The following is a 26,443-nucleotide window of genomic DNA, read 5'->3' on the forward strand; positions in this document are numbered from 1 at the left end:
GAGTCCCTTGTGTCCTCAGGATGTGAGTCACCGTCTGGTAGCACTGTGGCAATGGAAGCTGGCCGCCGCAGCTCTTACTGATAGAGCGCGCGTCTTAAGATGGCCACCGCCTCGTGCAGGCCCCGCCGCCCGCTCCGGTCCCCCCCGGCTTTCAGCTCACCAGAGCTACCTCACGTCCCCGGCATCCAGATGTCACAAATGCTGACAGGTATGTTGCAGTTATGAGTCCACAGACGCAGGATGGAAGCAGGATTTTCAGGAGCTCTGTGTGCGTCCTTCTCCCTCGGCTACTTAGCCACGCCCCCCCTACATTTTTAAACCTCCTAAAAGGCTAACAAAATAAATTAGCGTTTTAAAAATGGGGCTGATGTAAGGCAGACATGAGGGAAGTGTTATTTACTAATGTTTTTCTGTAGTATGACTATCTGGATTAAAGGGATAATCATTCAAAGTTTGAAAATTGCAATTTTTTTTCACATTTTTGTCAAATTTTTGATATTTTTTATAAATATGATATTTTTTTATAAATAAACACAAAATATATCAATCTAAATTTACCACTATGATAAATTATAACGCGCCACGAAAAAACAGTCTCAAAATCACTGGGATTTGTTGAAGTATTCCAGAGTTATGACCACATAAAGTGACATTTGTCAGAATTTAAAAAATTGGCCCGGTCATGAAGGGGTTAAAGTACGAACGACAGCATGTGGAGCTTTTGGGACTGTTCCCCCCCATAATCCGACACCTGCTGCCGCTAATAACAGTGACAGGAGGTGCGGATGATCGGGGGATTCCACAGCCCTCATCTACTGTCATTCGGACTGTAACATAACTCTCACTGTTCTCTTCTGCTTGCGCTGATCGCCGGCAGAGCAGAGGAGAATGAAGACAGCCGGCTTCAGCTCCTGCCGCCCGGGAACAGTGCTTACTGTAGCGCTTCTTCCCCAGCGGCTGTGTAGTGCTGAGGCGGCACACAGTTGCCTCCGGTACCGGAAATAAACGGATGTGTGAGAGAGGCCTTAGGCCTGTTTCACACTTCTTTCGTCAGTCAAAATTCGTCGTTAGCAGGAAAAAATGGACCCGACGGATTAGCCTGGCGGATCTTTATCCCCATAGACTTGTATTAGCAACAGATTGTGACGGATGACCATCCGTTTAGTCCGTCATGCGATGGATCCGTCGGAAATTAGGTGTCCATCAGCCGGAAAAAACGTCCATAGGAACGTTTTTTTGTCTCCGTCGAAAAGTCTGACATTCTTTCTCTCTCTTATCCTGTCCCTTTAAAATTCCACCAAATGCTGCTTTGACGGATCAGTCCAAAAAAACGGATCCAATGCATCCGTTTTTGCAACACTTTGACGGATTGTGACTGATTCTAAAAGACTGAAGTGTGAAACAGGCCTTAGGGTGTGTGCACAAGCTGCGGATTTTTCCACGCGGATTTAGGAAAGAGGCAGAAGACCTGCGGTTTACCTGCGGGTTATCATCTCTACAATGGAGCAGATGGCAAACCGCGGCGAAAAGAAGTAACATCAATTCTTTCTGCGGATTTGAAACTGCAGCAAATCCGCGCAGAAAATTCCGCAGCATCTGCACTGCGGTTTCCATTTTGCATAGAAAATAAAGGTACTGTACAGCGCAGCAGAAACGGCTGCGGATCCGCAAGTGCACACACCCTTAGGGTATGTGCACACGGTGCAGATTCTGTGCAGTTCTGCAGCAGATTTGGCCCCGCAGAACTGCAAGTGATATACAGTAACATTTAAGGCTATGTAAAACATAAACCGCTGTGCACATGATAAGGATTTTTCCGCACAGATTTAAAACTGCAGCATATCACTTCTTCTGTGCAGATCTGCACCTGCTCCATTATAGAAATCTACAGGTGTAAAACTGCAGGGGAAATCCACACACAAACTGCAGGTAAAAAGCAGGTCATTTTACCTGCAGATTTAGCAGTATCTGCGTGGAAAATTCCACAGCAGAATCCGCACCGTGTGCACACAGCCTTAAGCTATGTGCAAACGCTGCGGATTTGTAGCTGTGGAACTGCAGGTAAAGACCTGCGGATGGCCTGCGGTTTATCACCTCCACAATGGAGATGGCAAACCGCAGCGGAATCCGCAGAAATAATTGACATGCCATTTCTTTCTGTGGATTCAAAACCGCAGCTTTTCCGCAGTTAAAAATCCGCAGCATGTGCACAGCAGAATGTAAATCACATAGGATAACATTGTACTGCACACTGTCTGCAGAACTGCTGCAGATCCGCAGCATGTGCACATAGCCTCACACAGGAGCTACAGCAGCAGACCCGGATACTTTCTACAATCTTTGGCAGAACCCTACTCAGACAGTCATTGATGACCTCAGTGACAGCAGCTGAGGCTGGATGTGTCCCGAGCGGATCCGTTCATTGGCTCCTGCGCTGACGCTCTCACGCCACCTGGTGGCCTCTGCTCGCAATTTCTCATTGGGGTAAATGGAACGCGATGCAGACTGAATGTGACCTGCGAGTCAGGGCGGAGTCTCCCCTGCTCTGTGGGCGGGGTCACGTCGATGTACAGAGTACACATAGATTGTGACGCGACCGTCATCACTGACTGGACGCCGCCATCTTGGGCGGCTTGACGGGTGGCGGAAGAGGACGGCGCCTCTGAGTAGCGTGAAGATGGCAACCGCGGTGCTGGAGCAGGGGGAGGACGCTTTCCGCAAGCTCTTCCGCTTCTACAGGAGAAGGAACCCGCCGGCCGACCTGTCCGAGGTGCTGGAGTTCCGCCCCGGAGAGCCCAGAGTCAGTACCGGGCGGACGTGTCCTCCAGCCGGCTGTCTCCTCCCCGCTCCGCTTTGATTGATTCCAATTATGCCATAGCCTCCCTTCTGGTGACCCCTCCGCCCCTTGTGTAACTCCTCCCCTCGTGTCTTTTCCTCCCTCATGTAGCGCCCCTATTCCTCCCGTGGCTCTCCCCCGTCCCCTCCTGTAACTCCCCTATTCCTCCTGTGGCTTCCCCCGTCCCCTCTAGTAGCTCTCCCCCCTCCCCTCCTGTGGCGACCTCTCCCCCCTCCCCTCCTGTGGCGATCTCTCCCCCCTCCCCTCCTGTGGCGACCTCTCCCCCCTCCCCTCCTGTGGCGACCTCTCCCCCCTCCCCTCCTGTGGCGACCTCTCCCCCCTCCCCTCCTGTGGCGACCTCTCCCCCCTCCCCTCCTGTGGCGACCTCTCCCCCCTCCCCTCCTGTGGCGATCTCTCTCTCACCTCCCCTCCTGTGGTGATCTCGCTTTCCCCCCCCGTCCCCTCCTGTGGCGCTCTCTCGTCCCCTCCTGTGGCGCTCTCTCGTCCCCTCCTGTGGCGCTCTCTCGTCCCCTCCTGTGGCGCTCTCTCGTCCCCTCCTGTGGCGCTCTCTCGTCCCCTCCTGTGGCGCTCTCTCGTCCCCTCCTGTGGCGCTCTCTCGTCCCCTCCTGTGGCGCTCTCTCGTCCCCTCCTGTGGCGCTCTCTCGTCCCCTCCTGTGGCGCTCTCTCGTCCCCTCCTGTGGCGCTCTCTCGTCCCCTCCTGTGGCGCTCTCTCGTCCCCTCCTGTGGCGCTCTCTCGTCCCCTCCTGTGGCGCTCTCTCGTCCCCTCCTGTGGCGCTCTCTCGTCCCCTCCTGTGGCGCTCTCTCGTCCCCTCCTGTGGCGCTCTCTCGTCCCCTCCTGTGGCGCTCTCTCGTCCCCTCCTGTGGCGCTCTCTCGTCCCCTCCTGTGGCGCTCTCTCGTCCCCTCCTGTGGCGCTCTCTCGTCCCCTCCTGTGGCGCTCTCTCGTCCCCTCCTGTGGCGCTCTCTCGTCCCCTCCTGTGGCGCTCTCTCGTCCCCTCCTGTGGCGCTCTCTCGTCCCCTCCTGTGGCGCTCTCTCGTCCCCTCCTGTGGCGCTCTCTCGTCCCCTCCTGTGGCGCTCTCTCGTCCCCTCCTGTGGCGCTCTCTCGTCCCCTCCTGTGGCGCTCTCTCGTCCCCTCCTGTGGCGCTCTCTCGTCCCCTCCTGTGGCGATCTCTCGTCCCCTCCTGTGGCGATCTCTCGTCCCCTCCTGTGGCGATCTCTCTCTCTCACCTCCCCTCCTGTGGCGATCTCTCTCACCTCCCCTCCTGTGGCGATCTCTCTCTCTCACCTCCCCTCCTGTGGCGATCGCTCTCTCTCTCTCGTCCCCTCCTGTGGCGATCGCTCTCTCTCTCTCTCTCTCGTCCCCTCCTGTGGCGATCGCTCTCTCTCTCTCTCGTCCCCTCCTGTGGCGATCGCTCTCTCTCGTCCCCTCCTGTGGCGATCGCTCTCTCTCGTCCCCTCCTGTGGCGATCGCTCTCTCTCGTCCCCTCCTGTGGCGCGCGCTCTCTCTCGTCCCCTCCTGTGGCGAGCGCTCTCTCTCGTCCCCTCCTGTGGCGAGCGCTCTCTCTCGTCCCCTCCTGTGGCGAGCGCTCTCTCTCTCTCTCATCCCCTCCTGTGGCGAGCGCTCTCTCTCTCTCGTCCCCTCCTGTGGCGCGCTCTCTCTCGTGTGGCGCTCTCTCTCTCTCGTCCCCTCCTGTCGCGCTCTCTCTCTCTCGTCCCCTCCTGTGGCGCGCTCTCTCTCGTCCCCTCCTGTGGTGCTCTCTCTCTCTCTCGTGTGGCTCTCTCTCTCGTGTGGCTCTCTCTCTCGTGTGGCTCTCTCTCTCGTGTGGCTCTCTCTCTCGTGTGGCGCTCTCTCTCTCTCTCGTGTGGCGCTCTCTCGTGTGGCGCGCTCTCTCTCTCTCGTCCCCTCCTGTGGCGAGCGCTCTCTCTCGTCCCCTCCTGTGGCGAGCGCTCTCTCTCTCGTCCCCTCCTGTGGCGAGCGCTCTCTCTCTCTCTCATCCCCTCCTGTGGCGAGCGCTCTCTCTCGTCCCCTCCTGTGGCGAGCGCTCTCTCTCTCGTCCCCTCCTGTGGCGAGCGCTCTCTCTCTCTCTCGTCCCCTCCTGTGGCGAGCGCTCTCTCTCGTCCCCTCCTGTGGCGAGCGCTCTCTCTCGTCCCCTCCTGTGGCGAGCGCTCTCTCTCGTCCCCTCCTGTGGCGAGCGCTCTCTCTCGTCCCCTCCTGTGGCGAGCGCTCTCTCTTTCGTCCCCTCCTGTGGCGAGCGCTCTCTCTTTCGTCCCCTCCTGTGGCGCTCTCTCTCTCTTTCGTCCCCTCCTGTGGCGCGCGCTCTCTCTCTCGTCCCCTCCTGTGGCGCGCGCTCTCTCTCTCGTCCCCTCCTGTGGCGCGCGCTCTCTCTCTCGTCCCCTCCTGTGGCGCGCTCTCTCTCTCTCGTCCCCTCCTGTGGCGCGCTCTCTCTATCTCGCTCGTCCCCTCCTGTGGCGCGCTCTCTCTCTCTCGCTCGTCCCCTCCTGTGGCGCGCTCTCTCTCTCTCTCGCTCGTCCCCTCCTGTGGCGCGCTCTCTCTCTCTCTCGCTCGTCCCCTCCTGTGGCGCGCTCTCTCTCTCTCTCGCTCGTCCCCTCCTGTGGCGCGCTCTCTCTCTCTCTCGCTCGTCCCCTCCTGTGGCGCGCTCTCTCTCTCTCGCTCGTCCCCTCCTGTGGCGCGCTCTCTCTCTCTCGCTCGTCCCCTCCTGTGGCGCGCTCTCTCTCTCTCTCTCGCTCGTCCCCTCCTGTGGCGCGCTCTCTCTCTCTCTCTCGCTCGTCCCCTCCTGTGGCGCGCTCTCTCTCTCTCTCTCGCTCGTCCCCTCCTGTGGCGCGCTCTCTCTCGCTCGTCCCCTCCTGTGGCGCGCTCTCTCTCGCTCGTCCCCTCCTGTGGCGCGCTCTCTCTCGCTCGTCCCCTCCTGTGGCGCGCTCTCTCTCGCTCGTCCCCTCCTGTGGCGCGCTCTCTCTCTCTCTCGCTCGTCCCCTCCTGTGGCGCGCTCTCTCTCTCTCTCGCTCGTCCCCTCCTGTGGCGCGCTCTCTCTCTCTCTCTCTCGCTCGTCCCCTCCTGTGGCGCGCTCTCTCTCTCGCTCGTCCCCTCCTGTGGCGCGCTCTCTCTCTCGCTCGTCCCCTCCTGTGGCGCGCTCTCTCTCTCGCTCGTCCCCTCCTGTGGCGCGCTCTCTCTCTCGCTCGTCCCCTCCTGTGGCGCGCTCTCTCTCTCTCTCGGCCCCTCCTGTGGCGCTCTCTCTCTCTTTCGTCCCCTCCTGTGGCGCGCGCTCTCTCTCTCGTCCCCTCCTGTGGCGCGCGCTCTCTCTCTCGTCCCCTCCTGTGGCGCGCGCTCTCTCTCTCGTCCCCTCCTGTGGCGAGCGCTCTCTCTCTCGTCCCCTCCTGTGGCGAGCGCTCTCTCTCTCTCTCGGCCCCTCCTGTGGCGCTCTCTCTCTCTTTCGTCCCCTCCTGTGGCGCGCTCTCTCTCTCTCTCTCGCTCGTCCCCTCCTGTGGCGCGCTCTCTCTCTCTCTCTCTCTCGCTCGTCCCCTCCTGTGGCGCGCTCTCTCTCTCTCTCTCTCTCTCTCTCTCTCGCTCGTCCCCTCCTGTGGCGCGCTCTCTCTCTCTCTCTCTCGCTCGTCCCCTCCTGTGGCGCGCTCTCTCTCTCTCTCTCTCGCTCGTCCCCTCCTGTGGCGCGCTCTCTCTCTTGTCCCCTCCTGTGGCGCGCTCTCTCTCTCTTGTCCCCTCCTGTGGCGCGCTCTCTCTCTCTTGTCCCCTCCTGTGGCACGCTCTCTCTCTCTCTCGTCCCCCTCCTGTGGCTCTCTTTCTCTGTCCCCTCCTGTGGCCCTCTCTCTCCCTCTCTCTCCCCGTCCCCTCCTGTGGCGATCTCTCCCCCTCTCCCCATCCCCTCCTGTGGCCCCTCTATTCTGACATGGGTGTTTTCTCCACAGCTGCGGGTGGTGCAGTTGGGCGGTGGCGGGACGCTCTCTGACCGAGCGGCGGCCTTGGTGGGCTTGCAGCCGCTGCGTCACTGGTCGGCATACCACGTGGATGGTTTTCCAGGTAGGGATGGACGGTGTGTGGTTGGAGTCAGCAGAAGGAGCCGATCTGCTATGTCTGGTCAGGTGACCCTGTGCCCTTCCTTTAGGTTTCCTCTTCGTCGTTAACCCCTTCCTGCCCGGCTGGCAGCATCACTGGGTGCGACAGTGTCTGAAGCTGTATCCACGGAAACCCAACGTGTGTAACCTGGACCTGCACATGGGGGGCACCAGTGACATGTGGGGCAGCAGCCATGCCCAGCTCCGGTGAGACACTTGGATGCTCACACATCATTGGTTTTTCACAAGTCTCACTTCGCCCACTGTCATCTGATAGGAGGAAGTCATCACAGAGACGCAGTGAGAAGACGCTGCTGGAGAAGCTGCGCTGGGTGACGCTGGGCTACCAGTACAACTGGGACACCAAGGTGACCGCGGGAGAGGGGGCATCACACTGCGGGGCAGAGTAGAGGGGGCATCACACTTGGGGAGAAGGGGTGTCACTGAAGGGGAGAGGAAGCATCACACTGCGGGGGAAGGGAGAGGTGGCGTCACACTGCAAGGGAGGAGAGGGGGTGGTACACTGGGAGAGGGGGATCACACTTCGGGAGAAGGGGTGTCACTGCTGGGGAGGGGGGGAGGCGGCGTCACTGGAGGGGAGAGGGGGCATCAAACTGGGAGGGCAGAGGGGCGTCACACTTCGGGAGAAGGGGTGTCACTGCGGGGGAGGGGGGAGAGGCAGGGGAGAGGGGGCATCAAACTGCGGGAAGGGGAGAGGTGGCCTCAAACTGCAAGGGAGAGGGGGTGGTACATTGTGGGATAGGGGGCATCACACTGGGGGAGCAGGGGAGAGGTGGTGTCACACTGCTAGGGAGGAGGGATCAGGAGGCATCAAATTGCGGGGGAGAGGGGGGTGTTACTGTGGGAGAGGGGGAGTCACTGCGGGGGAGGGGGCATCTTACTGCAGGGAGTGGGTGTTTCTGTGCTGCTGTGGGCGCTGTACAGAGACATGTGAGGTGGTATGTGCTGCAGCGCAGGCTCACACAACACTTCTGACCTTTCTCCCATGGTGTATCTTGAGCCCCCTGGTTAAGGGGTCAGGATATGGCTGCAACTGATCCCTTCACTCCCCTGATGGTGGCTGTTCTTCCCTCTCCCCCCACCTCCTCTTCTTGCTGTCCCCTTTCCCCCCTTAACAGAAGTTTCCATGGATGCGTTACAATGAGGGCACCCCCTGTGGGTTGCTGATGTAAATGGCCACTCCCTGCTCTGTTCTGTGGGGGATTGATGGTGTGGACATGGACTCTCATCCCTCTCTCTTTCCCTGTAGAAGTACTACAAGGAGCAGCACAGCCCGTTCCCTGTGGATCTGGCGGAGCTGTCGCACTGTGTGTCGCTGGCCTGTGGTTTCCCCAACTTTAAGGCTGAGGCCGGGATCCTCAACTACTACCACATGGACTCGTCGCTGGGCATCCACGTGGACGAGGCAGAGCTGGACCACAGCAGCCCCCTCCTGTCCTTCAGGTGCCGTCACAGCGTCCTCCTCATGGGAGTAGTAGTGCATGTGAAAGTCATGCACAGTGACATCCCTCCTCACTTGGAAGCCATCAGCAAGGTGCTGCTGACAGACCCCAGTGGTGTTCCGCCTGTTATTAGTGGGTCGCTGTCCAGCATATTAACCCCTTATCTTCCCGCGACTTCGTTTGTGTTTTGGGATGTGCACTCCAGATCTCCCAGAGTGGTGGTTTGCCCTCCCTCATCAGTCTGTGATTGCCTTCGCCTGCTGTGCATCGGTCAATTCTGCCTGATGTGCGTCTGTCAGTGTTGCCCGGATCCCCCCGTGTGTCAGCAGGGGCAGAGGTTCAGCGCAGGAAGGAGGCGCACACATCCACTGGCCAGTCCCGCTCTGTGCGATCTCACGCCCTCCTGCACCTTCAAGGATCTCCTGAGGTGGAGAACGTCTGAGATCAGATCTGTCATTAGCAGCTTACTGATGGTTTCCACCTGCTTTTTCTGCAGGATAACAGGGTATTGAGATGGTGGTGCGTCCGGCAGCCCCCCAGTGGATACCTGTGCTGGAGGTCGCAGTCTCCGTGCATCCCGGTCACATGATAAGGCTTCAGGATTAGGCCCTGTGCACACGGTGCGGTTTCTACCGCGGATTTGCCGCTGCGGATCTGCAGCAGAACTGCAGGTGATGTACAGTACCATTATAGCCAATAAAAAAAAAAAAAAAAAAAAAAAGCTGTGCACACGCTGCGGATTTTTCCGCGCAGTTTTTGTGCGGTAAAAAAAAGCAGCATGTCACTTCTTTTGTGCGGTTTTGCTGCAGTTTTCTACCTGCTCCATTCTACAAAAAAAAAGGAAGAAATCCGCAGGAAAAATGCAGGTCATTTGACCTGCGGATTTCTTAAAATCTGCACTGAAAAATCCGCGGGAAGATCCGCACTGTGCACATAGCCTTGCGCGGTTTAATTTTTCTGTTTTTTCACTTTTTCTGTTGTTGCAGCTTCGGACAGTCCAGTATCTTCCTCCTGGGGGGTCTCAGCAGGGATGTGGCCCCCACCCCCATGATGATGCACAGTGGGGATATTATGGTCATGTCTGGTGCCAGCCGGCTCTTATACCACGCTGTACCACGGATCCTGCGCCATCCGGGAGGGGGTGTCCTGCCCCCCTGCTTGTCTGTGCCCCCAACCAGTGATGACAGCAGCCCCCTTGTAGAGCCGTGCTCGCCCCATGACTGGGAAGTGTGTGAAGCCTACCTACGGGCCTCGCGCATCAATGTGACGGTGCGACAGGTCCTGAAGGAGGGTGGCAGCTTCGCTGACCATGGCGACAGGACGAATAAAGAGGAGACCCCCGGAGCAGCGTACCATACAGAGGATGGCGAGATGCATGAACGAGAGCACCCGAAACGCACGAGACCCGGACAGGACTAGAGGGGGGAATGGGAGGCTGTACCAATAAATATTTATATTTTCTTATAAACCTTGGCCCCTTTCTTCATGACCCCTCCCTCCCCTGCTGACTTTTTCAGACTTGCGCATTCCTGTGGTCTTGCCTCTATTGTCCTCTCCACAGCGACTGCACCAGCAGAATAGTCAGTGCAGCTCTGGAGTATAATACAGGATGTAACTCAGGATCCGTACAGGAGCAGTAATGTATGTACACAGTGACTGCACCAGCAGAATAGTGAGTGCAGCTCTGGAGTATAATACAGGATGTAACTCAGGATCAGTAATGTATGTACATAGTGACTGCACCAGCAGAATAGTGAGTGTAGCTCTAGAGTATAATACAGGACGTAACTCAGGATCAGTAATGTAATGTATGTACACAGTGACTGCACCAGCAGAATAGTGAGTGTAGCTCTAGAGTATAATACAGGATGTAACTCAGGATCAGTAATGTATGTACACAGTGAATGCACCAGCAGAATAGTGAGTGCAGCTCTGGAGTATACTACAGGATGTAACTCAGGATCCGTACAGGAGCAGTAACGTATGTACACAGTAACTGCAGCAGCAGAATAGTGAGTGCAGCTCTGGAGTATAATACAGGATGTAACTCAGGATCTGTACAGGAGCAGTAATGTATGTACACAGTGACTGCACCAGCAGTATAGTGAGTGCAGCTCTGGAGTATAATACAGGATGTAACTCAGGATCTGTACAGGAGCAGTAATGTATGTACACAGTGACTGCACCAGCAGAATAGTGAGTGCAGCTCTGGAGTATATACAGGATGTAACTCAGGATCAGTAATGTATGACCTCAGTGACTGCAGCAGCAGAATAGTGAGTGCAGCTCTGGAGTATAACACAGGATGTAACTCGGGATCCGTAATGTATGTACACAGTGACTGCAGCAGCAGAATAGTGAGTGCAGCTCTGGGGTATAATACAGGATGTAACTCAGGATCCGTACAGGAGCAGTAATGTATGTGAAGCAAAAAAAGAAGAAATATGCAGCACTCACCAATGTAGCTGAAAAACTGAGTCTTTATTTCACATATTTTCCATCAAATGTGTGGACATGCAGGACGTGGAGGAATGCTAGGGGAGGGAGGTGCCGGACAACGGCCGTTTCGCGATTACTCGCTTCTACGGGTCCAGGTGAGGGGATTAGCTAAAGGTCATTCCCTATATAGGATCACAGACCTTACTAATTAACATACATAAGTTGTGAAACAAACATTTACAAAAAAAATATATAGTTATACAATATACAGAGTGCAAGATACTAGTAAAGAATAAATCTGTCCATATCGATTTACAAGATAATCTATATTTTTACAATATCATAGGAAGATTATAATCTAAATAACTTTACATACAATTTTTTATATAACATTTTCTATAAAAATACTGATAGATCGATCCGGTCATTTAGTCCCAAAGGACCTTGTGTGTTCGCATTCAGGATCCATTTTGCTTCTTGTTGCAATAAAGCTTTGTCATGGTTTCCTCCTTGAGGTGGAAAATTGACCTTTTCAATCCCTGCAAAACTCCAAATTTCTGGGTTAGCTTTATGCACATCTTGAATATGCTTAATTAATCGCAGTGAGCCCTTTCCTGATGTAATAGATCTATAGTGTTCACCAAAACGTATCGGTAACGGTGATTTGTGTGCCCTAGTATGCCGTTCATCTGTTTGCTCTTTGCTGGGAGCAGTAATGTATGTACACAGTGACTGCACCAGCAGTATAGTGAGTGCAGCTCTGGAGTATATACAGGATGTAACTCAGGATCAGTAATGTATGTACACAATGACTGCAGCAGCAGAATAGTGAGTGCAGCTCTGGAGTATAACAGGATGTAACTCAGGATCCGTACAGGAGCAGTTATGTATGTACACAGTGACTGCACCAGCAGAATAGTGAGTGCAGCTCTGGAGTATATACAGGATGTAACTCAGGATCAGTAATGTATGAACACAGTGACTGCAGCAGCAGAATAGTGAGTGCAGCTCTGGAGTATAACACAGGATGTAACAGGATCAGTAATGTATGAACACAGTGACTGCAGCAGCAGAATAGTGAGTGCAGCTCTGGAGTATAACACAGGATGTAACTCAGGATCCGTACAGGATCAGTAATGTATGTACACAGTGACTGCACCAGCAGAATAGTGAGTTCAGTTCTGGAGTATAATACAGGATGTAACTCAGGCTCAGTAATGTAATGTATGTACACAGTGACTGCACCAGCAGTACAGTGAGTGCAGCTCTGGAGTATAATACAGGATGTAACTCAGGATTCGTACAGGAGCAGTAATGTATGTACACAGTGACTGCACCAGCAGTACAGTGAGTGCAGCTCTGTTCAGCTGCTGCTCATTGTGCTAATTGTTGGTGTGTTCGCTGCTGATCCTGCTGTTTGCTCCTGAGCTCTGAGAAACAACACCTCTCCACCTGGGGACCTGCTCTCTCTCCTACCCAGGGAGGGAGTGGGTTTCCTGGGATGAGTGAAGGAGCCAAGTCCCAGGCTTCTGTTTCCTGGACCAGGCCGGCGGGGAGCAGAAGAAACCAGCAACCGGCCTGCACATCAGAGGACTCGGGGTGAGACGCTCCACCAGGAGTCGCAGCAATGTGGCTCCTACTCCCCCCAGGTCTGAAGAGACCCAGAGAAGCCGTAAGGCTTCCAACATGGAGGAGAAATCTGCTAGCAGCGTGCAAGATGGCGGTCCTTCCGGAGGAAAGCTGCGTGCTCACGGAGGTAAGGCATACCTCATTGAGGAAAGTTGGGGGCTGCAGAAACCAAAGGAGTCTGTGTCCACCTATGCCTCCCAGGTCATGAGCCACCTCCGTGAGTATAAAGAGGCGAGCAAGACCATCATGAGGCTCCGGGAGGACACAAGTGCCAAAGCTGCAGGTTCCTCCAAACCCAGGAAGACCCAACTCCAGGCGGAGGTAAAGCAACTGAAGCTTGAAATTAATGAGCTGGAGGTGAGGAAAGCATTCCTAAGAGAAAAAAGTGGACCATTTAAAGAGAAACTAATAAATGAGGACAGATTTAGAGAAATGGCTGATAACAGAGAGTAAAGGCAGATGGGGCTGCAGCCTGAGAGCCAGGTGGATGATGATGATGATGACAATGAGGGGGATGATGACCAGCAGAAAGCACCACCTGGCAGCCTGCAAAGTCACCTGCAGGCCACTTGCAGTGAGCTCCCTGCTGGACAGGCGACATTGGCATCTGGTCACCTCTGGGGAGGACAGTGACAACAGCGGCCAGGGAGGAGCATTAATGGTGGAGATCAAGCTCCTGGAGTCCCCAGTGTGCCTACAGAACTTCCATCTTGGTGATTTACGGAGGCACCTGGGGACCAGAAGAAATAGGTAAAGAAAAACAAGCCAAAGCTCCAGGAAGTGGTGAGTTATGTATATGCCCCTCTCCCTGTACCCCCTGAGTCAGCTGCAGGGTCATCCCGCTGTATATGCCCCGTCGCCCAGCCCAGCCCGGGTTCTGCTGTGGATCTGGTGCAAAGGCATGGGGAGAGTACAGAGCACGGTAGTGAGGCGCAGAGCTCCGTCTCTGCTTGTAGCGGGGACGTAGAATCAGGTGCATCAGCCGAGAGGCTGGACAGTGAGGGCGGCCCGGCGGTGGGTATACGCTTAGGCCACGAGACTGGTGCGCTCCTCAGTGGGAGGGGGAGCGGCCCAGTGTCGGGGGCAGCTCCGGTAGCCTCGGCGCCCCTGAATGCTGTTGCCGCTGATCACTTAGTTGAGAAGCGGCCGCAGTGTGAGGGGGGGCTGGGCGTTCTGATCCTCCCAAGATCCTGTTCTGCATTGGTGCTGCTGGTCAGCAAGATACTGATGTAAAGGATCAGCGGCGCCTCACAGCGGCAAAAGATCAGCGGTGCCTAGTGAAGCAAAGAAAAATACAAAGTGATGATGTGGAGGGCACACGTAAGTCCAGGGGTGAAGTCGCTTCCAGTTCTGTGGAGGAGACTGAGCCCCTTGTGCCTGATTATGCAGGGGTCAAAATGCCACCCCCTGTTGTCATTGGTCCAGCAGGAGTGAATGTGGTGGGAGGTGTGGATGAGGAAATTTCTTTGTCTAGTGCTGTGGTTGCTGGTTTGGTGGAGAGTGAGGGTGTAATGGAGGTGGGTAATAGTGATACTGTTGGTGTTGATGTGGTCACTGGTCCAGTTGCCCCCCCGGTGGTGGCAGTACCCGTTATTAGTTATGCCGCTGTCACCTCTGGGGAAATAGGGCGTCCTCCTCGTCTCCGGGCTCTGGGGACGACATGTTGCAGTGGCGTCTCCTGGAAGCTCTAAAGAAGGGGGAGAGATCACTAATGGTAGAGGGTCGAGAAGTTGATCTATCCTTCTGGATAGATAGGCATGGCCTCGGGACCTTCCAAGAGCAAAATGGAAGAAATACAGTGTGGTCCCTTCCGACAGTCGGGCCAGGTAGTGTGCGTAGGAATGTGGTCCGTCTTCGGTGGAGGGGCAGTGATGCGTGTCCTCCAAGGTCTAAGGATGTGGAGCTCCTGCTGAAGATGGGCTTCCAGACTATTGCCATCTACGCCTTGATACATCCCTATTCCTCGCCTGAGTTTGATGTCAGCTTTATTCGGCCAGAGGGGCTTGAGCTCTTCTGGTCGAATTATGAGTTGGCAAAAAATGAGCCCGGCTGGCGAGACTTTGCCATCCAGGTGGTGTCTCGCCAAAATCAAGTCAAGAAAGTGACCGTGATGACCTGTAACGAGTCGCTTTCTTGTTATGACATCATGACGTGGCTTGGCAGATATGGAGAAGTGGTGGAGATGCCAAAGGAAAAAAAACCGTGATGAGTATGGTATCTGGTCAGGGGCCTGGACGTGTATGGCAAAACTTAAGCGTCCAGGTGGTACGGTTGCCCACATTCCATCATCTGCCTTCCTGGGTAGAGATCATATCCAGGTCTTCTACCAGGGGCAACCGAAGCTCTGTTACAAGTGCGGCGACCCCACACACTTCAGTGCAAACTGCACTGTGCAGAAATGTGCATTGTGTGGGGATATCGGCCATCTTGCTGCATCTTGTGTGGAGATTAGGTGCCACCTGTGTGGTGACTTAGGTCACCCATTCAGCCGTTGTCCTCACTCCTTTGCTAATGCAGTCGTGACCCCGGTAGGAGAAAGCTGTGAGGCTGATACCGCTGGGGAAGGGACTAGCAGGGGTGAGGGAGCTGAGGGGCCAAGGAGGAAAAGCAATAAAAAGACGCCTGCCCAGCTGAGGCGTCTAGACAAGCACAGACCGGAGAGGGAGCTGGGCAAGCCCCGAGCTACTGAGGTGACCCCTGTCCTGGATGCCAGTCTTGCTTCTGAGGCCCCGAGGGATGATGCTTTGGATGAGGAGGTCAGGAGGATCCACAGGGAGGAAACTGCCACTGCCTCCGAATCCTCCCATTATGAAAAGTATGGATGAGGGTAATAGGCAGTGGCTAGAGAACAAGCGTAAGCTCGGCACCAAAAAGAAGAGAAAGAAGGGAGATAAAAAATCTGCTCTGACCAAGATACCTAAGGAAGGAAAAACTGACTCCCCTCTGGTTGGTCTTTCTAACCGGTTCCAAGCCCTTGAGAACAACTTTTCCTCTGAGGAGGAAGCTGAGGGTGAGGTTCCGGCTTCGGCGGAGCTTGCAGGGGGTGCTGAGTCTCCTTCTTCTGGGAATGTAAGGTCCTTGGAGGGAGGGAATGGCCCAGAGTCCGGAGACGTGGACAACAAAAAGAAAAAACACGTGGGAATGGACACCTCCGTGTCATTAAAGAGGGGGAAGGATTCCTCCTCTGAGGCAGAGAATAAGGGGAGTAGGAAGAAGAAAGCCATCTAACTCAATCACCAATGATGGCGGTACCCACTCCGTTGACGCTGGCGTCCATTAATGTCGCCAGCATAAAGTCAAATACAGCTAGATTTGCGGCCTTTGATTTTCTCAGCCGTGTTGAAGCTGACATTTTCTTTTTGCAAGAGACCAGACTGCCAAACATGGCAGACGTATTTAAAGCCAAGAGGGTGTGGAGACTTGGGCCCTCCTATTGGTTTCTTGTGGCCGAGCCGTATAGCGGAGTGGCAGTGGTGGAATGCCGACGGGTTATTGAGTTAGAAATGGGGAGGTGCCTGATCTTAGATGCCCTCATGAAGGGACGAGAGCTCCGGCTTATTAACATCTATGGTCCCCAATCTGGAAGTGTCTCTTTATGAGGATCAAGCCCTACCTTTTTTACAAGTCAGCCTTTTTCTTCAGAGCCAGGTACCCTTACTGGATCTTTGTAGTAGTAAGTCAGAGTGGTGGGAGATGTTCAAGAAAAGGGTGGCGAGATTCTTACGCCAGCTCTCGAGCCTCAGGAGTCTGAACAGGTACCGCCTGTATCAGGGTCTGAGGAGGAAACTCGAGCATCTTGTCTCAACTGGAGGTAGCCACGAGATCTCCAGAGTGAAATCTTTGCTCATGAGGTGTCAGTACGATAGACACGCATCTTTGGTTTTTGAAAGGGATTATGGGAAGTACCGCTCGCCCGACCCTTACAGAAACTGCAAGATGTCAGTGAATAATAAAGTTATTACAGGACTGGTCGACACTACAGGGTCCCTGAGGCGATCCAGATTAGGGATCCTGGAGGTTGTCAGATCCTTCTCGCACCTCTTGGGGAAGAGGGATCTTGATTGGGATAGGATGTCGGCTTTCCTGGCTGAAGCCGTTCCTGAACCAGGGTTAGACCCCTCTCTTGACGTTTTGACAGAGTTGATCAGGGAAGAGGAAGTTAAGTTGGCGATTGAAGGGCTTGCCAAAAAAATTGCCTGGTCCAGATGGCTTAACATCTGAGTTTTAAAAGACCTTTAAGGACGCTTTGGTTCCCCTCTTGACAGGTATTCAATGAGTGTCTTTCCTCAGGCACTCTGCCAAAGTCAATGAGGAGGTCTGCCCTGATCATCTTGTCAAAGGGTAAGGACCCATCGTGCATCGAGAATTGGCGTCCCATAGCGCTTCTCAATGCAGACAGGAAGGATCTGGCAAAGGTGCTGTTTCATCGGCTGGGGAAATTTGCACCCTGACTCCTTTCGGAGGCCCAGCATTGCTCTGTTCCAGGTCGCAGCACATTTAGTGCTGTGCTCGGTGTCCAGGAGGTGGTGGAGCAGGGTAGGGCTTGTCACTGGAAGGGGTACATGCTGTCACTGGACCAGGCAAAAGCGTTTGATCGGGTTAATCACGAGTACCTCTGGTTTATCCTGAGATATGGCCTGCCGGGCGGGTTTGTTGATTGACTTAAAACCTTGTATGGTGGGGCAGAGAGTTTCCCGCTTGTGAACGGTTGGATTGGCAGCTCTTTTGAGGTTGGATCTGGTGTTCGCCAGGGTTGTACCTTGAGCCCGCTGCTGAACGTGTTCGCGATTGACCCACTTCTTAGGAGGGTGGAGCGTGGACCGGTGGCCGGGATCAGGATGGACCGGGCAGCACCTGAAGCCACTCTGAGGGTGGTGGCGTATGCCGATGATGTCACTGTTTTTGTTTCCTCTCACGAGGAGGCAGGGTGGCTGATGTCAGAGGTAGATTGCTACTCGGAGGCATCCGGGTCCAAGATCAACCAGGATAAGTGTGAGAGTCTCTGGCTGGGAGGATGAGATCCTGGTTTTGATCTCCCGGACACCCTTCCAGGACCCAAAGTCTCTGCAAAAGTCCTTGTCATCGAATTTGGCCAGGGGGATTACCCCAAACAAAATTGGGACAGCAGGCTGGAGATCGCCACTCAGAAGGTGAACCAATGGAAGGGTTGGCCTTTGACCCTCAGGAAAAGGGTAAACCTGATCAAAACTTACCTGCTCCCTTTACTGATTTATCTGGGCAGTGTGTGCATCTTGCCGGAGTCTCTCTGGACTCGGGTCTACAGTTTGTTCTTCCAACTATTATGGGGGAATAGACTGAACCTGGTCAAGAGGGTGGTTACTTACCATACGAGGAGACTAGGAGGGTTGGGTATGGTCAATCCTGTGGTATTCCTTGTGGATACCTTCATTAAGATCAATATTGCAAACCTCTGGAAAGAGAGGGCTCCTCTGTGGGTATTCTCCTGTAGGGGATGGTTTCAGCCTTTCTTCCAGGAATGGGAGACAGGAGGGCAAGTGAAAGATCTTTGCACACCGCATGGACATCTTCCGGCTTACGCTACCTTGGTTCTGAAGGTAATTCGCCGGTGGGGTCTGGGAATGTGGGAGATTAGGACTCTGCCAAGGAAACTCCTTGACAATAGGGTTCTGTTGACCCATTTCCAGAGGCCTCTGGTGCTCAGGGATTGCCCAAGTCGGGATCTTGGGGTGGGTTTGCATCTTTTGAATTCTATCAGGATCCCCTCGAAGTTTTGGGACTTGGCTTGGCGCTGCTTCCATGGGAAACTGTGTGTGAGGGACAATCTGAAGTGTAGGAGCTCTGAGGACAGGAACAGTCCTCGGGAGCATTGTGGTACCGTGCTGGAAAGCATGGACCATTTCCTGCTTCATTGTCCCTTCAACACAGAGGTGTACAACAGGGTGGGCGCCTCCATTGGCTGGTCTCGGCTGGCCGGTCTCTCCTATGCGGAATGGGCCTATGGAGCATTCAGAAACCTTGGTGGCCGGGACCGCTGCACCTTATTTTTAGTTAGCACAGTGGTTAGGTATCACGTGGAACGCACGGTGCTTAGTATCGACGCAACGGAAAATCCTCCCAGTGGACGATGTGTTTAGGACCATACTCGGTGACCTGGTGAAGGTGCGCTCTCTGGAGTATGGGAGACTGGGCACACGTAGGGCCGCTCTCCTCTGGAGGAGCTTTTCTTTTAGTGTGCCCTAGTCTGGTCATCTCCTTTCCTGGTGGTGGGCTGCCGCTGACACTGTAGATTTTTGTTTTGTAATCGGTATACAGTGATGTAGCGCTGCAGGCGCCGAACTTGGGCTTTGTGATTTGTGGGTATTGTAGTGTTTGTTTCTGTATATATTGTGGGATTTGGGTGTAGGTGTTAGGTTGGGTGGTGGGAAAAGGGGAAAGGTGGGTTTATCTTGTGGGACTATGGGACACTGGGGTGTTTGGGGGAAAAACTGGCACTGCCTGATCTTGCCTATAGACATTGGACATGGACTGAGGCATGAGATGCAGGACCAGCTCTCAGGTCAGTGCGGGGGTTGGGAATGGTGGGCTTGAGTGTGGGGTGTTTAGTTTAGTCCTGTATATATTTGTATAGTTTGGTTATTTCATATATATATATATATATATATATATTTTAAAAAAAACAAAACGTTTATGTATATATTTATGTCGGCCTTTGTTTATTTTATTGTTTGTTATTAGTTTGTTTGGTGACCGGACCAGAAGGTGTAAGTTATTATTAGTTATTATTCTGTATATATGTATAATATGTGTGTGAGGAGAGAATGAGCGGCTGGACCAGTGTTCAGTATACGGATTATTTTCTGGCTGATATTCTTGTTATGTTTCTGTTATTATTATTATGTTTTTCTTTTTTATAATAAAAGATCTACAGGATGTAACTCAGGATCAGTAATGTAATGTATGTACACAGTGACTGCACCAGTAGAATAGTGAGTGCAGTTCTGGTGTATAATACAGGATGTAACTCAGGATCAGTAATGTATGTACAAAGTGACTGCACTAGCAGAATAGTGAGTGCAGCTCTGGAGTATAATACAGGAGATAACTCAGGATCAGTACAGGAGCAGCAATGTATGTACACAGTGACTGCAGCAGCAGAATAGTGAGTGCAGCTCTGGAGTATAATACAGGATGTAACTCAGGATCAGTAATGTATGTACAAAGTGACTGCACTAGCAGAATAGTAAGTGCAGCTCTGGAGTATAATACAGGATGTAACTCAGGATCAGTACAGGATCAGTAATGTATGTACAAAGTGACTGCACTAGCAGAATAGTGAGTGCAGCTCTGGAGTATAATACAGGATGTAACTCAGGATCAGTAATATATGTTCACAGTGACTGCACCAGCAGAATAGTGAGTGCAGCTCTGGGGTATAATACAGGATGTAACTCAGGATCAGTAATGCATGTTCACAGTGACTGCACCAGCAGAATAGTGAATAGTGAGAGCAGCTCTGAAGTATAATGCAGCATGTAACTCAGGATCAGTAATGTATGTACACAGTGACTGCACCAGCAGAATAGTGAGTGCAGCTCTGGAGTATAATACAGGATGTAACTCAGGATAAGTAATGTATGTACACAGTGACTGCACCAGCAGAATAGTGATTGCAGCTCTGGAGTATAATACAGGATGTAACTGTGCACAATATATACTGTATAGGAATAAACATGCTAGAAATAGGAGGAAACCACTATGGTTAAATAGAGCTATAAGGGGCGCAATAAGTGACAAAAAGAAAGCATTTAGAGAATTAAAGCAAGTAGGTAGTGTTGAGGCATTAAATTAAATTCTGTAAAAAGCAAATCAAGACAGCAAAGATTGAGACAGAGAGACTCATTGCCAGAGAAAGTAAAAATAATCCCAAAATATTCTTTAACTACATAAATAGTAAGAAACTAAAAAATGATAGTGTTGGCCCCCTTAAAAATAGTCTGGGTGAAATGGTGGATGAGGAAAAAGCCAATATGCTAAATTACTTTTTTTCAACAGTATTTGACAAGAAAATCCCATGACGGATAACATGATCAGTGTAATGATAAGTAGAATATGACCTCGCTGGAACATTCCAGAATCTCCCATTGTTACACTGCAGATTATACTTCTGCTTGTCACACGCTGCAGATGTGACCCTCCCCCTTAGCAGCTATGTGTGTCTCCTCTGCCTGCTTGTAACCCTACACCAGACATTTCCTGTGCCAGCAGCTCAAGGAAATGGGGAGGTGCATGGGAACCGTGAGAGAGGTGATGCCATGCAACCGACCAGTGCCACCGAGGATGGTAACTGGCCCATAAGTAGCACTGCTCCTGAAGTGTTGGGGGTGGATGGGGAGGTAGAGCCAATAGCAGCGCCGGCTGGTGGGTCTGTAGAAATCCCCGGGGAGGCAGCATACATAGCAGCTGTCACACACATAGTGTCCGGATCGCAGGTAGCGCCCTGCCTTCTGGACCCTCTTCCGCTACAGGAGAGACTGAACCAGAGGTAACCCAGAGCAGGTTCCAGAGGGTCCCAGTGAGGAAGGAACCCTGACGTCACTTCTGGCTGCCTCCAGCCAGGAGTTCCAGGCTGCTCTGAACTCAGATGCGAGCTTGGAGAAATTCAGAGACTTCGCCAAGACGCCCACCTACGAGTCTGATAAGGAGAGGGTATTCTGGGAATGAGGAAGGTTGTACCGGGAGACAGTACCCGGAGAATCCCAAAAGGAGTGGTTGAGGGAAAGACAGCTGGTCATCCCCTATCAGTTCAGAACTGAGTTTTGCAGTTTGCCCATGAAATTCCACTCACTGGACACTTGGATCAGCAAAACTAAGGCACGGCTGTCTCAACACTTCTATTGGCCCAAGATGGAAACAGACGTAACAAACTACTGCCGCACCTGTACCACCTGTCAAAGAGTGGGTAAGGCAGGGCCTGCATTTAAGGCTCCCCTTATCCCTTTGCCAGTGATAGAGGAGCCTTTCCAGAGAATCGCGGTGGACATTGTAGGCCCGCTGGCCGTCCCCAGCAGCTCTGGAAAGCAATACATTCTCACCGTGGTAGACTACGCTACCTGGTACCCAGAGGCAGTAGCTCTGCTGTCAACCCGGGCGGATAAGGTGTCTGATGCACTGGTGACCATCTTTTCAAGAGTAGGCTTTCCCAGTGAGATGCTTACCGATCAAGGGACTCAATTCATGTCTCACCTAATGGAGGCTCTCTGTGAGAAAATGCAGGTGAAGCACCTGGTATCGAGTGCGTAACACTGACAGACCAATGGTTTGTGTGAACGCTTCAACGGTACCCTCAAACAGATGCTCCACATGTTGGTTGAGACCCAAGGGTGTGACTGGGAGTGGTACCTCCCACACCTGCTGTTCGCTTACAGAGAAGTTCCGCAGGCCTCGACGGGGTTCTCCCCCTTCAAACTCCTGTATGGCAGGCGAGTCCGGGGAACCCTTGGGTTGACAAGAGAATCCTGGGAAGATGAGCCAAACCCCACAGATGTGTCCATCATGGATTGTCATGCGCGTCCGTGATAAGATGCAGACCTTGACGCAGTTGGTGCATGACAACATGACGCAGGCTCAGGCTGACCAGAAGTATTTGTGCTGTCATGATCCATGCTGGATCATGACAGATAAAATGCACTAGTAACCTTTTTTTTTTCCTTAAGCTGTGGTGCTTAAAGATAGTTTTGCCCCTGGTGGCCATTAGGGTCATTGCACTGTGGTTTCTTTAGTTTAGTGCATGTGATTATAAAGCAGGTGTGATTGCTCTGGCACTGCTATAAAAGAGTGTCAGGTGTTGCAATCACGGTTGGTGATATTGCTCATTTCCAACCAAGACTGGTGAAGGAAGGAGAGAGAGAGTTCCTGGCAGCTCAGTCAGAGTCCTCGTGTGGAAGGAGTCAGAGAGGATTTCCTTGCAGCTCTGACAGAGCTTGGTGCAGCTATTCAGGAGGAAAGCTGCATTCTGGTGGTGGACTCTGTTGCTGAGAGCAAGAGCAACAGAGCAAAGCTAAGTGGTGTTTCCCTGTTTGTATTTTTCCTTGGTGTGTATTAGTACAGCGGTGGGGCCAGTGCCTGCACCACCCAGCTCCCTAGCAAGGGATAGGTGTAGGGTGTGCTAGGGTAACTGGTTACGGCTCGGCGACAGGTGAGGAGCCTGTATAGGGAACCTTAGGAGTGTGAGGGACACTGAATCAGGGGAGTGCAGGAGGTCTCCACGTCCCCGTTCCCTGTCGCAGGGCCCACCGTTGTAACTGTTTTCCCTTTTCCCGTGTCTTGTCGTTTTAGTTACCGGCCTGCGGGTTGTGTCATACAGGACCGTTACACGTGCCGTGTCTTGTTGTCTTAGTTACCGGTCTGCGGGTCGTGTCACACAGGACAGGTCCACGTGACAGGTACGACCAGAACACCCGGGAGTGGACCTACCAGGTGGGTCAAAAGGTGTGGGTGCTGGTCCCCGTACCAATGGATAAGCTTCAGGCAGCCTGGGAACCTATGTGGTCACGCTTGACCATGCTCGGGGTAGGCGCAAGGCCTTTCACGTCAACATGCTGAAGGCTCACCACGAACGTGAAGCCTGCGTCCTAGCGGTCTGCAACCTGCCCGAGGATGGGGAGGAAGATCCCCTCCTGGACATGCTGGCCCAAGCCAAGGCTAATGGGTCCATTGAGGACATGGAGGTAAGTGCCTCCTTAACCGTACCCCAGCGGTCGCAGATGTTGGACACCCTGGAACCCTTCCGGGCTGTGTTCACCAACCGACCTGGGAGGACAGAGTTAGCGGTTCATGAGGTGGACACCGGGAATCACGCCCCACTCCAGTGAACACCTTATCGAATCTCTGAGGAGGTGCAACAGGTCATGCGCCAAGAGATCAATGAGATGTTACAGGTGGGGGTGATTCGACGGTCAAAAAGCGCGTGGGCCTCGCCTGTAGTCCTCTTGCCTAAAAAGGATCGGACCTCCCGGTTCTGCGTCGACTATAGGGGGCTCAGCGCCATCACAACCTCTGATGCACACCCGATGCTGCGCATCGAGGATCTGCTTGAGCGGTTGGCGAAAGCAAAATACATCCATCATGGATTTGAGTTGGGGATACTAGCAGATTCCCCTGAGCCCTGAGGCGCAGGAGAAATCCATCTTATCATCCCCAGCAAGTGTGGCCTCGGTGCTGTGCTCAACCAGGTCGACTCGGGGAACCAGGAGCACCCTGTGTTGTACCTGAGCCGGAAACTTGCCGAGGGAAGTGGCATACTCCACCATCGAGAAGGAGTGCCTGGCCATGGTGTGGGCACTGCAACGTTTGCAGCCCTACCTGTACGGGCGCACCTTCACAGTGGTAACCGACCACAACCCTCTGAGCTGGCTGCACACAGTGTCTGGAACCAACAGAAAGTTGCTACGCTGGAGCCTTGCCCTTCAACAGTACGACTTTACCGTACAACACAAAAAGGGCAGCGAGCATGGAAATGCCGATGGGTTGTCCCGCCGGGGCGAACCCGCTGAGGTGCGCATGGCGGATTACCGACAGGTTATGCCTCCGTAGCGCACTCAAAAAGGGGGAGGTATAATGATATGTAAAATATGACCTCGCTGGAACATTCCAGAATCTCCCATTGTTACACTACAGATTATACTTCTGCTTGTCACACGCTGCAGATGTGACCCCCCTCCTCCCCCCTTAGCAGCTGTGTGTGTCTCCTCTGCCTGCTTGTAACCCTACGCCAGACATTTCCTGTGCCAGCAGCTCTCTCTCCCCCTTCCCCCCTCCCTGCACAGTCAGGAAAAGGATTTCTTTTGTTCCCTGCCATGCGGCCAATTCAGGTATGGGAAATATTAAAAGAAGCCATAGCGCGCACCTCGTACATGGCAGAGATATGAAAATTACATTTCTGCAAAATGAATCGACCCAGTATTCTGGCCCATAATTTGCACGGTTCTAGCACCTCCAGAAACCGAAAACTGGATTTCTCCTAAACAGTGTGACATAATTACTGCATGTTTGGTCTTTAATTATTGTCTGCGATAAACTAAGGAAAATGATACCATGTGCTTGTTTATACGAGGTACCCTCTGCGAGATATAGTCATTATAAGTTTTGTAGTCAGAATTGTAACTCCTAGAACAGGGGGAGGAACATCCCTAGATCACCCCTTTTGTGATGTCACGGACCCAGAGCTATAAGGCATTCCCTCCCTGGGGATGGTCATTCGAGCTGGAGGTTTTTATGCCTAAAGGACCCCAGATGCAGGGCAATGTGTGGCCCCGCCTCCTTCCCACATGGCTAGCCTAAAGACCATTAAGTAACTGTAAGTGTTGATTTTCTATGTTAATCCCATTTATTTTATATTTGCATTGTACATACCTACTGTCTCAACTTTGTAACATCTTTTATCTGTGTAATCACTGCCCCCCTTTTGGGGAATAAATTATAAAATTTCTTAGTCTGTCTTCATGCTCTAAGAACGAACATACACGTGCCTTTAAGATAATGACGCTACTGAATTGGGTTGGCTTTGAATCCCTCTATTAAGTTTATAACTTAAGCAGAGAAATCTGGAGCTGATGGTGGCAACGTGTGGTCTGGGCCCTGGGCACTGCTTAGAGTGACGGAAGGGGTTTTATAAACTAATTGGGTGGCTGCGGCCAGAGCGTTTTATAATTCCCTCACTGCAGTGTGCCGGGTGGCCAGACCTCATTGAAGCAGCTGGCCGGCGACCCATTATCCCAGGTGTAGTTGCCTGACTGACCTGAGGCTGTAAGGGGGGGCTCCGGAGAGCTGCAAGTTCCAAAGTGGAACTGAAAAAGTAGGATATACATAAATCCCCGCAGTTCGTGGAAGATTGTTACCGTGTTTCCCGGAAAGTAAGACCCTGTCTTACATTAATTTTACCCCAAAAAGTCCCACCCTGTCTTACTTTCGGGGGAGGTCTTACATTAGCCGAAAAAAAATGACAATTTCTTTTTAACCAATAAATTAACATTTATTAACATGCTGTTATACCCCATAACAGTGCCGTATCCCACTGCACACAGCCCCACACCCCATAACAGTGCCGTATCCCACTGCACACAGCCCCATACCCTATACAGTACATGTTTCCCTACTTGGTTTTTAAATGCTGGACGTTTTCCTCTGAGGTGCGGCTGTGGGTGCGGAAGGCCTGTGCTGCAGGGAACGCTGTGCCAATCAGCAGGGAAACAGCGGTGACGTGGGGCTGGGGCGGCCAATTACAGCCCGAGCTGCTGGACCAATCAGTGCTCGAGCCGGGGGCCGGCGGTGACGTGGGGAACAGGGGCGGCCAATGAGCTGTTGAGCTGGACGGATTGCGGGGTTAACACGGCGAGTTAACCCCATGAGCGCTGGACCCGCCCAGCTGCACCTGAGGACACCTCTGGAGCCTGGGGACCCAATGGGGGACAGCGGCGGCCCAAAGGTAAGGGCCTTACATTTCACAGCGGCCCCCAACCCTGCCTTACATTCGGGGGAGGCCTTACATTGAAGGACCCCCCCGTAACCCCCACCCTGTCTTACTTTCGGGGGGGTCCTACTTTCGGGGAAACACGGTAGCAGTGGTGGGGCATCCAAAATAACCCTCCTGTGATAAATTGTTAGGGCAAGACTAGCTTGCTGTTTTTATCACATGGTGCAAGCGGTGGGATATCCAAGATAAGACCCCCCTGTTCTTGTGATAGCCGTGTGCCGGCAATGCGATGCATCCCTCCGTTCGTGACATACCGGTGTCAGCAGTGAGTCTGTGACATATTGGCAGCGGTGGGATCGTGACAATCGGTGATAAAAATTCTCCATTAAATGTCACCTGCTTAACCCAGCATGAAGTACGGCGGCATCTAAAAATCACTAAAATTGACAAATCCCCAGGCCCGGATGGGATACACCCCCAAGTGCTGCAGGAATTAAGTACAGTCATAGACCATTAT

General features: G+C 53.0%; 1 protein-coding gene across 1 annotated transcript; it reads left to right on the plus strand.

Moving 5' to 3' along the window:
• The first annotated feature begins 2,518 nt into the window (after nt 1-2,518).
• On the plus strand, nt 2,519-9,873 carry ALKBH1 (alkB homolog 1, histone H2A dioxygenase). Its single transcript, XM_073587202.1, has 6 exons — nt 2,519-2,800; nt 6,796-6,907; nt 6,993-7,149; nt 7,220-7,310; nt 8,213-8,406; nt 9,392-9,873. The coding sequence occupies exons 1-6, from the start codon at nt 2,678-2,680 to the stop codon at nt 9,822-9,824; spliced, it is 1,110 nt and encodes a 369-aa protein (XP_073443303.1). The 5' UTR covers nt 2,519-2,677; the 3' UTR covers nt 9,825-9,873.
• The last annotated feature ends 16,570 nt before the right edge of the window (nt 9,874-26,443 follow it).

The sequence above is a fragment of the Dendrobates tinctorius genome, unplaced genomic scaffold (assembly GCF_039654945.1).
Source record: "Dendrobates tinctorius isolate UK_male_01 unplaced genomic scaffold, ASM3965494v1 ptg000010l, whole genome shotgun sequence".
NCBI classification, from domain to species: domain Eukaryota; kingdom Metazoa; phylum Chordata; class Amphibia; order Anura; family Dendrobatidae; genus Dendrobates; species Dendrobates tinctorius.

Excerpts from the sequence above, each read along its gene's own strand:
- ALKBH1 (XM_073587202.1), top strand. The coding sequence starts at position 2,678 with ATGGCAACCGCGGTGCTGGAGCAGGGGGAGGACGCTTTCCGCAAGCTC. Across the intron at positions 2,801-6,795 it reads TCCGCCCCGGAGAGCCCAGA|CTGCGGGTGGTGCAGTTGGG; the intron begins GTCAGTACCGGG and ends TTTTCTCCACAG. Across the intron at positions 6,908-6,992 it reads CCACGTGGATGGTTTTCCAG|GTTTCCTCTTCGTCGTTAAC; the intron begins GTAGGGATGGAC and ends CCCTTCCTTTAG.